This window comes from Leiobunum rupestre, chromosome 7 (genome assembly GCF_980474605.1).
Source record: "Leiobunum rupestre chromosome 7, qqLeiRupe1.1.hap1, whole genome shotgun sequence".
NCBI classification, from domain to species: Eukaryota; Metazoa; Arthropoda; class Arachnida; order Opiliones; family Sclerosomatidae; genus Leiobunum; species Leiobunum rupestre.
The window spans coordinates 53,075,658-53,088,346 of NC_143390.1; the positions used below are offsets into that span (position 1 = coordinate 53,075,658).

A 12,689-nucleotide genomic window follows, 5' to 3' on the forward strand; every position below is an offset into this window, starting at 1 on the left:
ATTTGGGGGCCCATCAAATGGCGAAACAACTCTGAAAGGTGCATTTTTTACGCTCGGATCGTGTTATAAAGTACTGGTTTTGAAAGCGCTTTCAAGGGTGCCGTCTTAATCAGATAATTAAGAATATCTAGAGATGAACTTCACTTGCCTTCCTTTTAGTTTTGGAACTTAATTACATGTGTACTATTTTCGAATTGATTTCTAGAATACATATACTTCGCATGCACACCGCGATTGAATATTGCGCTGCGAGTTATTTGCGAGCTGCTTATTTTGGCCAAATAAACTTTAATAGAAAACTACTATACTTAAATAAAAAAATAAAATTTATTTCTATAAAATTTCGTTAGTTACAAAATTTTGATATCTAAATCTTTTTTAGGTTTTATATTGCAGAATTTACTTGAACGAAAAATTATCTTGCTGAAATTGCAATCGTGTTTTGTTAAATGTGCGTCGGTTGAAAATTTTTACAAACACTTTTAAAACGTTATTGTTAGAAGTTTAAAATACAGCTTGTTGTAATTTTTTTTGTAAACGAAATAAATTTTTAAATAAAACTTGATATTTTGTAAGCCCTCTTAAAGTAGCGAATACATTTAGTTGGTCGCGGTTTTATAAACGGGAAGCTGCAGCGGCTAAGCGGTCGGCCTCCAAGTTTCCCGGTACGTTTGAGTGACCCTTGACCCACGTCCAAGTAACATTTAGGCCTTTGATCAAAGACCCGAGACGATCAAACAATGCCTTTCCTTTAACCGGACTGTTGGTCCCGCTCAACCAGTTGTTCATCCCTGACAACAAAACACGTTCACCTATCTTTACGGAACTTCAAAATGAAAGGCTTACCGTCAATGACGAATTGGGAGTCCGAACAAAGGTTAACCGACTCAGGGACGGACGGCAATGTCTTGATTACTTCTATTGCTCTAATAGCAGCCTACAGATTTTCAATTGATTAAAATTAACAATACCCCTCAGTTTTATGTATTTAAAAATTGTTCATTCGGAATGCAGTTGTGATAGTAACTTAAAAGGATAATTTGGGAAAATAATTAAATGCTTGCCAGTACAAAGATAATTAGTAGCGGGAAATGAATTTATGAAAACATTCCTTACGAAACTTGTCTAGTTCCAGGTAAAATCAATTATTAAGATGGTAAAATGTAGCAAACGAGAACGAGGTAAGTGAACTTCTATTGGAGACAAGGCTTAAGGCCGACTAGGAGTCGAGACTAGCTTAGCACGTCGCGAGCGAAATCTCCGCTGTAAGCCCCGCCCGGTTCTATGAGAAGCATCAGGGCCACCATAGTCTTTCTTAAGACCTTTTTACACGAGCCAACTTTTCAAATCAAAATGCTGAGTCAGTAAAAATGGATCAGTGATCCATTATTTTCTCGCATACTTTTTTGTTGGATCCACTCATCGAACTTTTATTCACACGAACCAATTAGTTGGGTAAAAACGTTGGCTCGTGTGAAAAAGGCCTTTAGACATTCTTAGTGTATACATAAAAAGGGTGTTTTTTTTGGTTCAAAACTACTTATGGCAGAAATTTAAAATTTTTACGGTTAAGTTAATACACCGAGGGACCTTGATTAGTGAAATTTCATCGTTTTCAGAAACAAACAAAAATTATTTTTTCACCACTAGGGGCTAGATCCATTTTATCAATTGAGAGTTTATAGAGCATCATCTTAAAACTACGAATACCTTTGATTCATGGAAAAAGACCTAGTTTTCACTGAAACGCGCGACTTGGGCAATTGACTTCATTGCGAAACCATAGCTTATCTAAATTTCAATCATTATTTTTCTTGCTTTAGCTTTTAAAAAACTTGGAAAAGGATTTTGAAACCTCTAATTAGTCATAATTCACGTACATTTTTGGAATTTAAATGGAAGTTACTTTTTGTTAAATATCATCGAAATTGTCAATCTTTGGAATTATGGTTCACTTTTCCAGAGCGGAAATTGTTGCCCTGTACTTCGTAGAAGGTGGTCGAAATCCAAGAGGAGTGTGGGATTTTTCAAGTGAGCCCCTGTTCTTGCATATTTTGTCGCATACCCTCGAAGAAGTTGCTGTAAAAACCGTGTTTGGAAAATTTTACGCATATAGATAACATCCTTACAGAGCTACGCTTCACCAAGGACGGATTGATGGGGATTTTCAAAGACGTTACGTCTTCCGCAACTGACTGCTCAATGCGGCGAATGACGAATTGATGATCCTTAATTTACGCGCAATGTTCTCTACACCCACCAATGCTCTTTTTCTAGAGATGGACTTTTCAACCATCAAAATAATCATCTATGGCAGGACGAACACCCTCACTGGGGATTCTAACCCCATTACCAATTTCAGTTCCTGCGCTTAAATTGTTGAGTTGGACTTTAAAGGGGCTGGAAAGTGGGGTTTTGAAATCGTCTAGTGACGTGGTATCTCCAAAAAAATCCGGACTCTGCTTTATTTTATTTTTCCCCGCTTGAGGAATTTGGCTCTGACGGAGATGCTTTGAAAATAGTGCGGAGCGACCCGAGAGAGAGAGAGACTATTGAGAGGTATTCATACGCGAACTAAGATATTCGAGCCTTCATGGATTTGGTTCTAGTATTTTAATATTTATTTAATTATAATGAACGAGTTTAATTCAAATAAAAAACGGAAACGTGATGATACGAAAATATCTCTTGTTGGTGAATTTGGTAAGTGGGAAAAGGCAAAAGAACTGTGGTTGAGTACCAAGGTTTATCAAAATGCTCCAGTGAAACCAAGGCCCTTAGAAATCGGCTTCGATTAATCTCTGGTTTTTTTACAAAATTGATGAAACTCGAAAATAATAATAATTTACATTCACAGCGTAAGTTTTCGATATTATCCATCTTTAAACTAAATTTCAATAAAGATTAATGAAATTTTAAAACTTCCTACGAGCTCAGCTAACACTAACCAAGACCACGCTGGATAACCTGGATTTCGCCATACAAAAATCCCAACACAGCGGTGCCTGTTTACGTCTTCGCGAACTTGATAAAAAGTAGTTCTACGCGCAAAAATTCGTTAATGACATCACGGTTCACGGGTGACTTTTTTCAAAACCCCACTTTCCAGCCCCTTAAAGAAAATCGTTTGATTGGTTCACTGTTCTTGCCTCAAAACCTCAACGGTCAGAGCTATTTGTGTTTTTTACAGAACGAACTTGCTATCTCTTTCCTGGATTAAACAAGTGTATTTTGGCTTGCCAAGCTTGTCAATTTTTAAATAGCGTTTTTCAGTGAAAAATAGGTCTTTTTCCATCGAAATAAAGGTATTCGTAGGTTTCAGATGATGTTCTAACAATTTTCAATGGACAAAATTGATCTAGCACCCAGTGCTGATAAAATAATTTTTCTAAAACGATGAAATTTCACCAATCAATGACCCCCAGTGTATTTACCTAACCATAAAAACCTTGAGTAGTTTTCGTAAAAAATCACGTATCCCAACAAACAAAAACACCCTGTATAGTGTCCTGGTTGTAACTATGGGAAACCATTGTATCGAATTTCCACCGTTCTTTCCCTTAATTGTTTCTGAACTGATTGAACGAGTTTAAATATATATTCTATGATTATTTAATTTTGTTTTTTCGAATTTAAAAAATTGTAATTTTAAGTTCTATTCAGCGTGTAGCGTAATTAGAGCTGTCAATAATCTGCATATTTATTATAGAGCGTAGAAACTTAGACCAGCTAATAGGGACGGTACACTCATAGTGGACCTCAAAATAGCAAAACGCGTTGTCATTTGGAAACGTGGTTTCAACATTGAGTGAGCCGTTGGTGTAAGACTAAAATAAAATTTTAACTTACGTGTAATTCCGCGAGATTATTGTCCGTAACTCCTTCCAGACGTTCACTCAAATTTCTAAACGATATTTTTACTGTACAAACCTCAAAAGAACATTTTTTGTGCAATATGCGCATACATGTAGGCTGAGCACACTTACTAAATGTTCAATACTTCAAGGTCATGTAATTGATCTTACAATTTACATCAAATTTGAACTTTCTCAAATCATTTAATCAATAATCGACCAAGAACGAAAATGAATTTTCGTGTTATGAATAGTGTAGCCGTCTGTCCCGGTCATTTCGAAAGAATAACAGGCGAACGGTAGGGGTGTGCAAATTATTTGGTGAGACCAAATAATTCAATCGAATACCAAATCAAATATTCGATTCATTGAATCGAATGGTGCTTCGAATAGTTCGCCAATATTCGTTTATTCTGGTCAAATAGTCGAATATTCGAAAAGGGAGGGAAAAGTATTTGGTATTTTCAAATAGTTTGCAACTGGTCGAATAACCGCGGGTCTTTTTCTAATTTGTTGAGTTTCAAGGGCATCAAAGGAGAAAGCAATTAAAATTTCGAACTAATCCTTATTTCTGACAACTCTTTAGCCCACAGCAGCCAGGATCATATAAAGAGCTCTGTGTATTTAAACTTTTTAGCGAAAGGCAGAAGCTGTTTAATTGTTTATTCTAGCGCCTATTGGCTAGATTATTGGCGTGCACAGTTTTCTGTTTTGGAAATTTATAGAATAACAAAGTAAAACTAAAACCAAGTCTAAAACCAAACTGGAAGAAAGGTTTCAGTAACTTTGTGGTTAAAAAAGTGCATTTTGTGTATTCATTTAAATGGTAAGTCAAGAATTTATCAAATTATTGAATTTAATTTTTACAAAAGATACTTAAATGTACTAAACTATTGTAGGTAACCTACAATAATATAGTACATTTTAGTATTAAGAAGGCCACATTTTTTGGCAAAGGCCCATATGAAATTATTTTCTTATTTTGCTATTTGCAAATTAAACGTCCCGTGATTTCCATTACTATTATTTGAAAACCAAATACGTTGAATAATTTGATATTCGAAATACTATTTGGTATTTGATCAGTTAACTGTCTTGGATTTGGAAATATTTAACCAAATTATTTGACGTTTTAAATATTCGATTTGGTATTTGACGTGCCTCAAAAAGTAATTGATATTCGATTCAATCCTCAAAAAATGGTATTTGCACACCTCTAGCAGACGGATTTAGATCTCTCCCTCTCTAGCTGCCGCTGCTACAGTGTACGACCTCGTTATCGTGCCTCACCTTAAAAGTCGCTTGATGGCTTAGGCCTAAGGTGGTGCTTTGGGTATTAGCCTAGCTGATTATTATTATTCCCGACTATCACGAGAAAGGTTTACTGGCGTCATTATCAGTAATTTTTCATTTAAGGATTCAGTCGTTAAAATTAAGCTTGCTATATCTAATGTCTCAAATTTCCGGAATCCTTTGGTGCTTTTAGAATTTCTCTACAGTCAGTATTATTTTCGCTACATCGCTAGGAATCACAAAAATTTTATTACACCCATTCACGGACGTAACTGAGAGAAAAAAGAGCTAGCTTGGCTCGCGCTACACTATTCATAGAAATAGAGGATTTGCATTTTATAAATGGTGTGAAAATAAGTTCCGAACCACTGAACTCGAGAAAGAGTTGCTCATTCGCCAGAGAGTGGATTGAGATTATAAGTCAGCTTACAAAGGGTGGTCGTAGTCGAAGAACACTCCTATGCCGGCTTTCTTGTTTCCCCCAGAATCGTCACGAACTGACGCGTCCGTGTAAACCTTAATATGGTTTATTTCTGTAGACTTTGTTGCTGTTTCATTAACTTTATCATTAGGAGCTGTGCCTGATATATCTGTAGAAGTTGTTACTGATAGATCTGTAGGAGTGGTGACCGATAGTTCTGTAGGAGTGGTGACCGATAGATCTGTTAGAGTGGTGACCGATAGTTCTGTAGGAGTGGTGACCGATAGATCTGTTAGAGTGGTGACCGATAGTTCTGTAGGAGTGGTGACCGATAGTTCTATAGGAGTGGTGACCGATAGATCTGTAGGATGGGTGACCGATAGTTCTGTAGGAGTGGTGACCGATAGTTCTGTAGGAGTGGTGACCGATAGATCTGTAGGAGGGGTGACCGATAGATCTGTAGGAGGGGTGACCGATAGATCTGTAGGAGTGGTGACCGATAGATCTGTAGGAGTGGTGACCGATAGTTCTGTAGGAGTGGTGACCGATAGTTCTGTAGGAGTGGTGACCGATAGTTCTGTAGGAGTAGTGGACAGATAAAGCAGATACACATTTATAGATACGTTTCTTAAGACAAATTAGATCTACCCAAAGCCGGATGTATACGTGACAGCGAGTGACTAAAAATTTCAAGCGCATAAATGGCTGTTTCATACCACTTATCGGGAGTATAACCTTAGCAGGGAAGGTTATATTACCTTTAAGGACGAACTCTTTCTACGATAAACGTCTCGCCACCAAACGTAACATTTGCCGATAGGCATCATCTTCTTTTTTAATATTATTCATTTACTTTTTTCAATGAGATAAAGATCAACTATATAGGTTTTTTAAGACTTCTTTTTAAGAAAAATCAAAGACTTTCTCTAAAATATCGCGAATTTTACCTCCACTGGATGACGCGGAGATATTCAGTTTCCTTTTGCGAGATCGTCTATTTTTCGCATCTTGGACTTTCGGCAAACCGATCACGGAAGATATATCTACTCATAGAAATACGAGGAAGCAGTGGAATAAAGATTATAAAAGAAGTATGTTATAGCCAAAATGTCTAAGAGAATAAGATCACTTTTACGATATAAATTACATTTTACACCGCGGAAGGAAACACCGATTCACGGGGTTACGGAATCACATAATTTTTATTTAAAGTCGTGAATTGGTTTGATAATTTAAATTATTAAAAGTCGTGAATTGGTTTGATAATTTAAATTATTAAAAGTCGTGAATTGGTTCGATAATTTAAATTATTAAAAGTCGTGAATTGGTTTGATAATTTAAATTATTAAAAGTCGTGAATTGGTTTGATAATTTAAATTATTAAAAGTCGTGAATTGGTTTGATAATTTAAATTATTAAAAGTCGTGAATTGGTTTGATAATTTAAATTATTAAAAGTCGTGAATTGGTTTGATAATTTAAATTATTAAAAGTCGTGAATTGGTTTGATAATTTAAATTATTAAAAGTCGTGAATTGGTTTGATAATTTAAATTATTAAAAGTCGTGAATTGGTTTGATAATTTAAATTATTAAAAGTCGTGAATTGGTTTGATAATTTAAATTATTAAAAGTCGAATCGGTTTTTTTACTTAAATGGCATTTTATTAATTCAATTTTTTTATTCGATCATATGACGAATTTATTGATAATTTGTACGCAACGGTAATGTAAATAAATGTAAATTAATCCCAATTAAAGTTAATAAGTACTAGCAATTATTTTTAAATTAAATAATTAAATTTCATTAATTAATTTAAATTTTAGTTTTCATTAAAGTTGCACGGTAATTATTAATTAATTTGTCACGAAAAAGGATAAAATAGCAAAAACATCAATAAAAAGTCAAGTAAAATCAATAGCCTCGATATCTAAATATTTATGAATACTACTTCTCTGCTAATAAATATATCATATAAAAAGAATGTATAAATATAATAGTTGTTTGAATAAAATAAAATGAATAAAAAGTAAAATAAAAAATATAATGTTGCTCTTACGTCACCATGGACCAAGAATCTAAGAAGAGTCACTGTTCGGGCTTTAAAAGCACGCGTTAATACTGGATAATGTTTGTTCAATGTGGACAAACGTTACGTCACTGAAGTCGATTTTGACGAGAAGCTGGAGCGTTCACGTTCAATTTTGAAAAAAGTAGCGTTTGTTGTCGGTTAAATCATGGACTGTAAATTTTAGAGGACGAGTAAAGCGTAGCCTTCCCCTGTAGAATTTTATTTTCCCCGAGCATGTATCACTTCGAACTAGAGAGAGAGAGTCCGTCAAGGTCATTTGTACCACGCATAGAGATAGAACCCCCCCCCCCCCCCGCATGTTTTCTGGAAATCTGGCCGACCGAAAGACACGCGCTTTAGTTTTTTTTATGACCTTGAGCGACTCCCGTCAGCCTGATCGGTGAACGGGGCGTAAAATACCTCTGGAATACCGGTCCTCTAAAATTTACAGTCCGTGGTTAAATGATGAGGCTTACATGTAGTAAGTTTTAGACCTTTTATATTTGAAATCGGTTCTTTAAAAGTTTAAGTAATGGAAATTAACCATTGGGTTAAGTAAAAATATCCAGTAAGCCGCATATGGCTGAGGGTTTTTAATCATATTAACTGGAACACATTTCATTTCGAAACTTGATGAACTAAGCCTAACCTAACTTTCTCGCAAGTATACAGTCGCCAAAGCCCCGACTAAGATTCTGGTGGTGATAGTTAGACAGAATTCTAGAGGCGCTTCAAAGAGGCTGGTGTACCTCAGCAAGCCTTCCGATTTAGGACACGCCTACCGTGCCGAAATATCGTGAACAGTGAGTCCCCTTAGATTCTTGGTCCATGACGTCACAAGACACAGCTTTATTTAAAGCAAGTGTCGGCTCCTATTTTAAGGTTAGTATTATTGGCGAGCGAGAGATGTCACTAACGTAGAGTTTAGTCGAAATTGAAACAAATAGAGTAAGCAAAGTATTCCCTCAAAAGTAGGTGCCTCGACGTACCCCTTCCTTTGATTGGCTTTGCGTAATCACTTGCGCAGTCAACTTAGCTTGGATTGGCTTTTCTGCAATCACGTGTTTCAATTACGTAATCTTCGACTTTCAAATAAATGACAATACGTTTTTGAAAGTCGATAATAAATGGAAGCACCTTCCCGACGATCTAAGCAATCATAGCCATCTTCGTAACATAGACCCAATCAAAAATACAGAGGGCAACGATAGAGCCAACACATATATAATTAAATATGTTATTAAAAACATATATTCCACGCGACACTAGCGCACGTCGTAGACTTGTAAAAGTAATAGACTGTGACGTAAGAGCCATATTAAACCAAGAAGGTCCTGTTACTTTAGAAAAAGAACTATTCCGTACCGACATTGATGGGCTTCTTCTCGGGCCTAAGCCGTTTGGGCGGCCGCTCTAAGGAAACACGATTGCAAATTAATTTCTAATACCGTAAGTTACATAAATATGACACTGAAATGACGCTCTGTCGATTGCGTAATCAGAAGTTTTGGAGAAGGAAACTGGTTACATCTGGCTCTCATCGGTAGCTGCCAGGTTAGTTTGAATTTGTGATGCCGATGAATACCAGCGAAAACGCATTAAGATCTCAAATACCAAAATAACTACCTTCACTAACGAGGTGAGTGTTATAATAATGACCTATTTTATATTGCGATTCAATTATCATATTTTGCTCGAGTAAGCTTAATTATTACATTTAGAAGCGTTTCAATTTTCATTAAGCCTCGGTTGATCAGAAAATGGCGGCGGCTACTTTTCAACGTTACCTGGCAGTTCCAAAGACTACTAACACGGCCAACTTTGACACTCGCGCAATAGCGGCCAACCCATTCGTTGAAGTTTCAATGTTAACCTACGAACAAAAGTATCTCTCAGCGTTGAGCACCCCTGGCGGAAAATTATTTTTAGAATAGTTTTTGCATTGAAGCCAATATAAAAACGAGCGTGGCGCTGAACGCCGATAGTTTATAGCATGGTTTATAGCGGGAAAATCCTTGTTCATGGAATTTTGCGCGAGTGTCAAAGTTGGCCGCGCTACTAACTACTATCGGACAGTTGGAGAAACTATCATTAAAGACAATTATGTTTAGGGGGATAGGAAGTGTCATACTTACGTCGTGATGTTACTTATGTTAATACGTTTCTAGGATATCATCGTGTTAGTTACCATCGTCAGAAGGTCCGACTTCTTCAATGTGCCGCTTCTCGGCTTTCCTTTTTAGACCAAATTCATCTTTTCTTAGATCTTTTGAAGAAATAATAAATACGACAATTGATTTTAATATGTCAAACCACTGTGTAAGTTAATTATAATTTACGATTATTATTTTACGTTAAGCCTCGGTCAAAATACCATGAACGAGTAAAACCCGAGAGACAATGACTTGAATTTGCACCGTTGCAAATAAACCCACGTAAAAACCAAGGTCATAATCTTCTGGATATTCGACTGCTAAGCAGTTTATCAATCTCAACGAAAATTAAGCAGATTTAGTCCTCGTTCATAATATTTGAAGACTCCCGAGGTGTTTCTCCCCAATTTTATTAAAACTCCGGAGTTAAGTAGACCTTCATGTACCTTGAAAGCTCCTATAGGGAAAAGTTTCAATGGCTATTTGTTTTGCCATGGTAACCAAAAATGTTTTTCACAACTCAAATTTAAACTTTCGTTACGTAAAATAGCATGGTAAAATCACGGAGATAAACAACTACATCCTCCTGGAGCACGTGCCGCCATCTAAGTAAGCTGACCGTATTATTTCCGAAGCTAAAGCTTGGCGAAATGCTCGTTTAACTATAAATTTAGCTATAACTTTGAATTCGGAAAATGGATCATCATAGAAGTGAAAAACGATAAAAATGACCTCAGTGACTATAATTGAAGTCGTGAAGCGGTGAGGGTGGCAGCCATTCTGACACGGATTGCTATCATTTTTTCTACCCCAAAGCGAATTTCAATAATATCTGACACATGCGCAGTTAGAAGAAAAAAACAGACGATGATGGTACTTTGACATCATCTTAGGCTTCGATTTGTTGTGACAAATACCATCCAAATAAGTAATTTTATTGAAACTCGCTTATTTATTTTGCCAACTATTGTTCTTTGGTCAAGCATCTACTGTTTCATTTCAGAAACCCTTATCCCTTTCACCTTCATTGGTTTTGGGCGATCTCGGAGCACCCGAAAATAGGAAATGGAACACGCGAAACTTTTTAGGAGCAGATCCGAGCAAGCAAATGGAACAAAATGTTGATTAGAGCGATTTAAAGCGCTCGAGAGCAGCCAAATGGAAACGGATATTATATTTTTCACTTCATTCTTTGGCCAAGGTTACTATTAAGACTGCTATGGCTTGGCTAGTTTACAATTGTATTATTCCCAAAACCACTGTTACAATGATTGAGAATTCATGTTCAGTCTTACCCATTAAAAGAACAGCGGTGTTTGCGTCTTCAAATATATTTAACTGAGCTTGTGAATAACCATTAATTTGCTCCTCACACTGATCCCTAATAATTGAAAGGTATAATTATTAAAATGGAACTTAGTTATTTAAGAAAAATATATATATTTTTTATAATTTCTAGTCTGATTATATTCTTGATAATATGTACTTGCCAAGAAGAGTTAAAGCCGGATATCCTATATATCTTCGCGGAGTAGTTACAATTCAACAAATCAAGAATCCTAATGTTGGGGGGATTAATAATGAGTAACGTGATACTCAAGAATATAATTTATAAAGGTAGAGTGAATGTGTAATAATTGTAACTAGAATGTTAGGGATGAAATTTTGCACCAAAATTTGCGTGACATTTGAAAAGTTAAATCCGTTTCAAATAGCAGACGACGTCTTACAGAATGGAAAATCAACTTACATGTAGCAAAAAACTAATGTGGATGCTGCCGATAACACGACGGTACTAGGTCTGAATGACAAGATACAAGTATAACTACCAGTCTACCACCAGATGGGGACGCGTAGAGTTACAGCGATTTATGGCTTGTAGTATTCATACGCGGTAAAGCGGTCTCAATCGTCTGCTATAATATCTGATGTTGTCTACTATGGGGAGACTTGGCCTTGCTTTTACATTAATTGTGATATTAAGGATATAAACAAAATGATTCAAGTTATAGAGGAGCAAATTAAACTTAACACATTTAAAGACAATTTCTGTACTTTTAGAGTTACACAATGAGTATTTGAACAAATCTTCAACTCTGCCTTAATTATTTAAGTAATTATGACAAAATATCTCTTAACCAATTTGGGGGTACTGCCTCGAGGCATCAACCCAAAGTAAAGATAACAAATGTGCATAAGTGAAGATTTCTTGTACTTATCAACGTTTTTTAACTTTTGTGGCGTTAACAACTCCTATAAACATGTTAATAGTTTAAAGAGAGCGGTTGCAATTAATAACTAGAGTAATTTAAATGATAGTAGATAGTAAAATATAATTATTTTAAGAAATACATCTTTGAATGAAAGTTGAAACTAACAATTGTGTTGTACCTTTATTATAACCAAGGATCCAAGGCTTAAATTTAACTGAAGTTTATCCATTTCCGCTTTTTCTTTGGGAGTTCTTCTTAATTTCGGGACAGACACAAATATAATCTCGTTTCAACAATACATTATATTTTACAGTTGTTTGTACTAGTTTTGATTGAAGTTTTTGGACCAAACTGGGAAGAAAAGGTCGCCGTTGTTCGTACCTCCATTTTTTCAAACCATGGCTGAAGGTCAGGCGCCACTATTTTCGCGGCTAACGTCACTAGCAGCTGCTAGTCCATCACAAAAACCATAGCTCTGGACAGTGGCGTAGCCAGGGGGGGGGGGCACAGGGGGCACATGCCCCCCCGAAACGTATGGTCATACGTACAAATATTTTTATTTTTTTACTTTTTCTCAATGGTGTGCCCTCCCCCCCCCGAAACAAAATCCTGGCTACGCCACTGGCTCTCGACTCTCGAGTGAATTGAATTCTTAATGGAGAAATTTTCAGTTACACGATTTTTA

The 12,689-nt window shown here is 36.1% G+C and overlaps 1 protein-coding gene across 2 annotated transcripts; it reads right to left on the reverse strand.

Moving 5' to 3' along the window:
* Nucleotides 1–439: 439 nt before the first annotated feature.
* Nucleotides 440–11,425, reverse strand: LOC149937262 (uncharacterized). 2 transcript variants are annotated; one of them, XM_090153260.1, is made up of 9 exons: nucleotides 11,282–11,425; nucleotides 11,087–11,172; nucleotides 9,827–9,904; nucleotides 9,004–9,051; nucleotides 6,516–6,611; nucleotides 5,578–6,145; nucleotides 3,850–3,904; nucleotides 847–937; nucleotides 440–791 (listed from the first exon to the last, which is right to left on the reverse strand). In XM_090153260.1, the coding sequence occupies exons 2-9, from the start codon at nucleotides 11,088–11,090 to the stop codon at nucleotides 616–618; spliced, it is 1,116 nt and encodes a 371-aa protein (XP_090009386.1). In that variant the 5' UTR covers nucleotides 11,091–11,172; nucleotides 11,282–11,425; the 3' UTR covers nucleotides 440–615. The 2 variants fall into 2 exon arrangements, with proteins under 2 accessions (XP_090009386.1, XP_090009387.1); XM_090153261.1 differs by lacking the exon at nucleotides 6,516–6,611.
* Between the last annotated feature and the right edge of the window lie 1,264 nt (nucleotides 11,426–12,689).

Excerpts from the sequence above, each read along its gene's own strand:
- LOC149937262 (XM_090153260.1), bottom strand. Across the intron at positions 6,612-9,003 it reads GAAGAAGCCCATCAATGTCG|ATATATCTTCCGTGATCGGT; the intron begins GTACGGAATAGT and ends TTCTATGAGTAG. Across the intron at positions 792-846 it reads CTCCCAATTCGTCATTGACG|GGATGAACAACTGGTTGAGC; the intron begins GTAAGCCTTTCA and ends TTTTGTTGTCAG.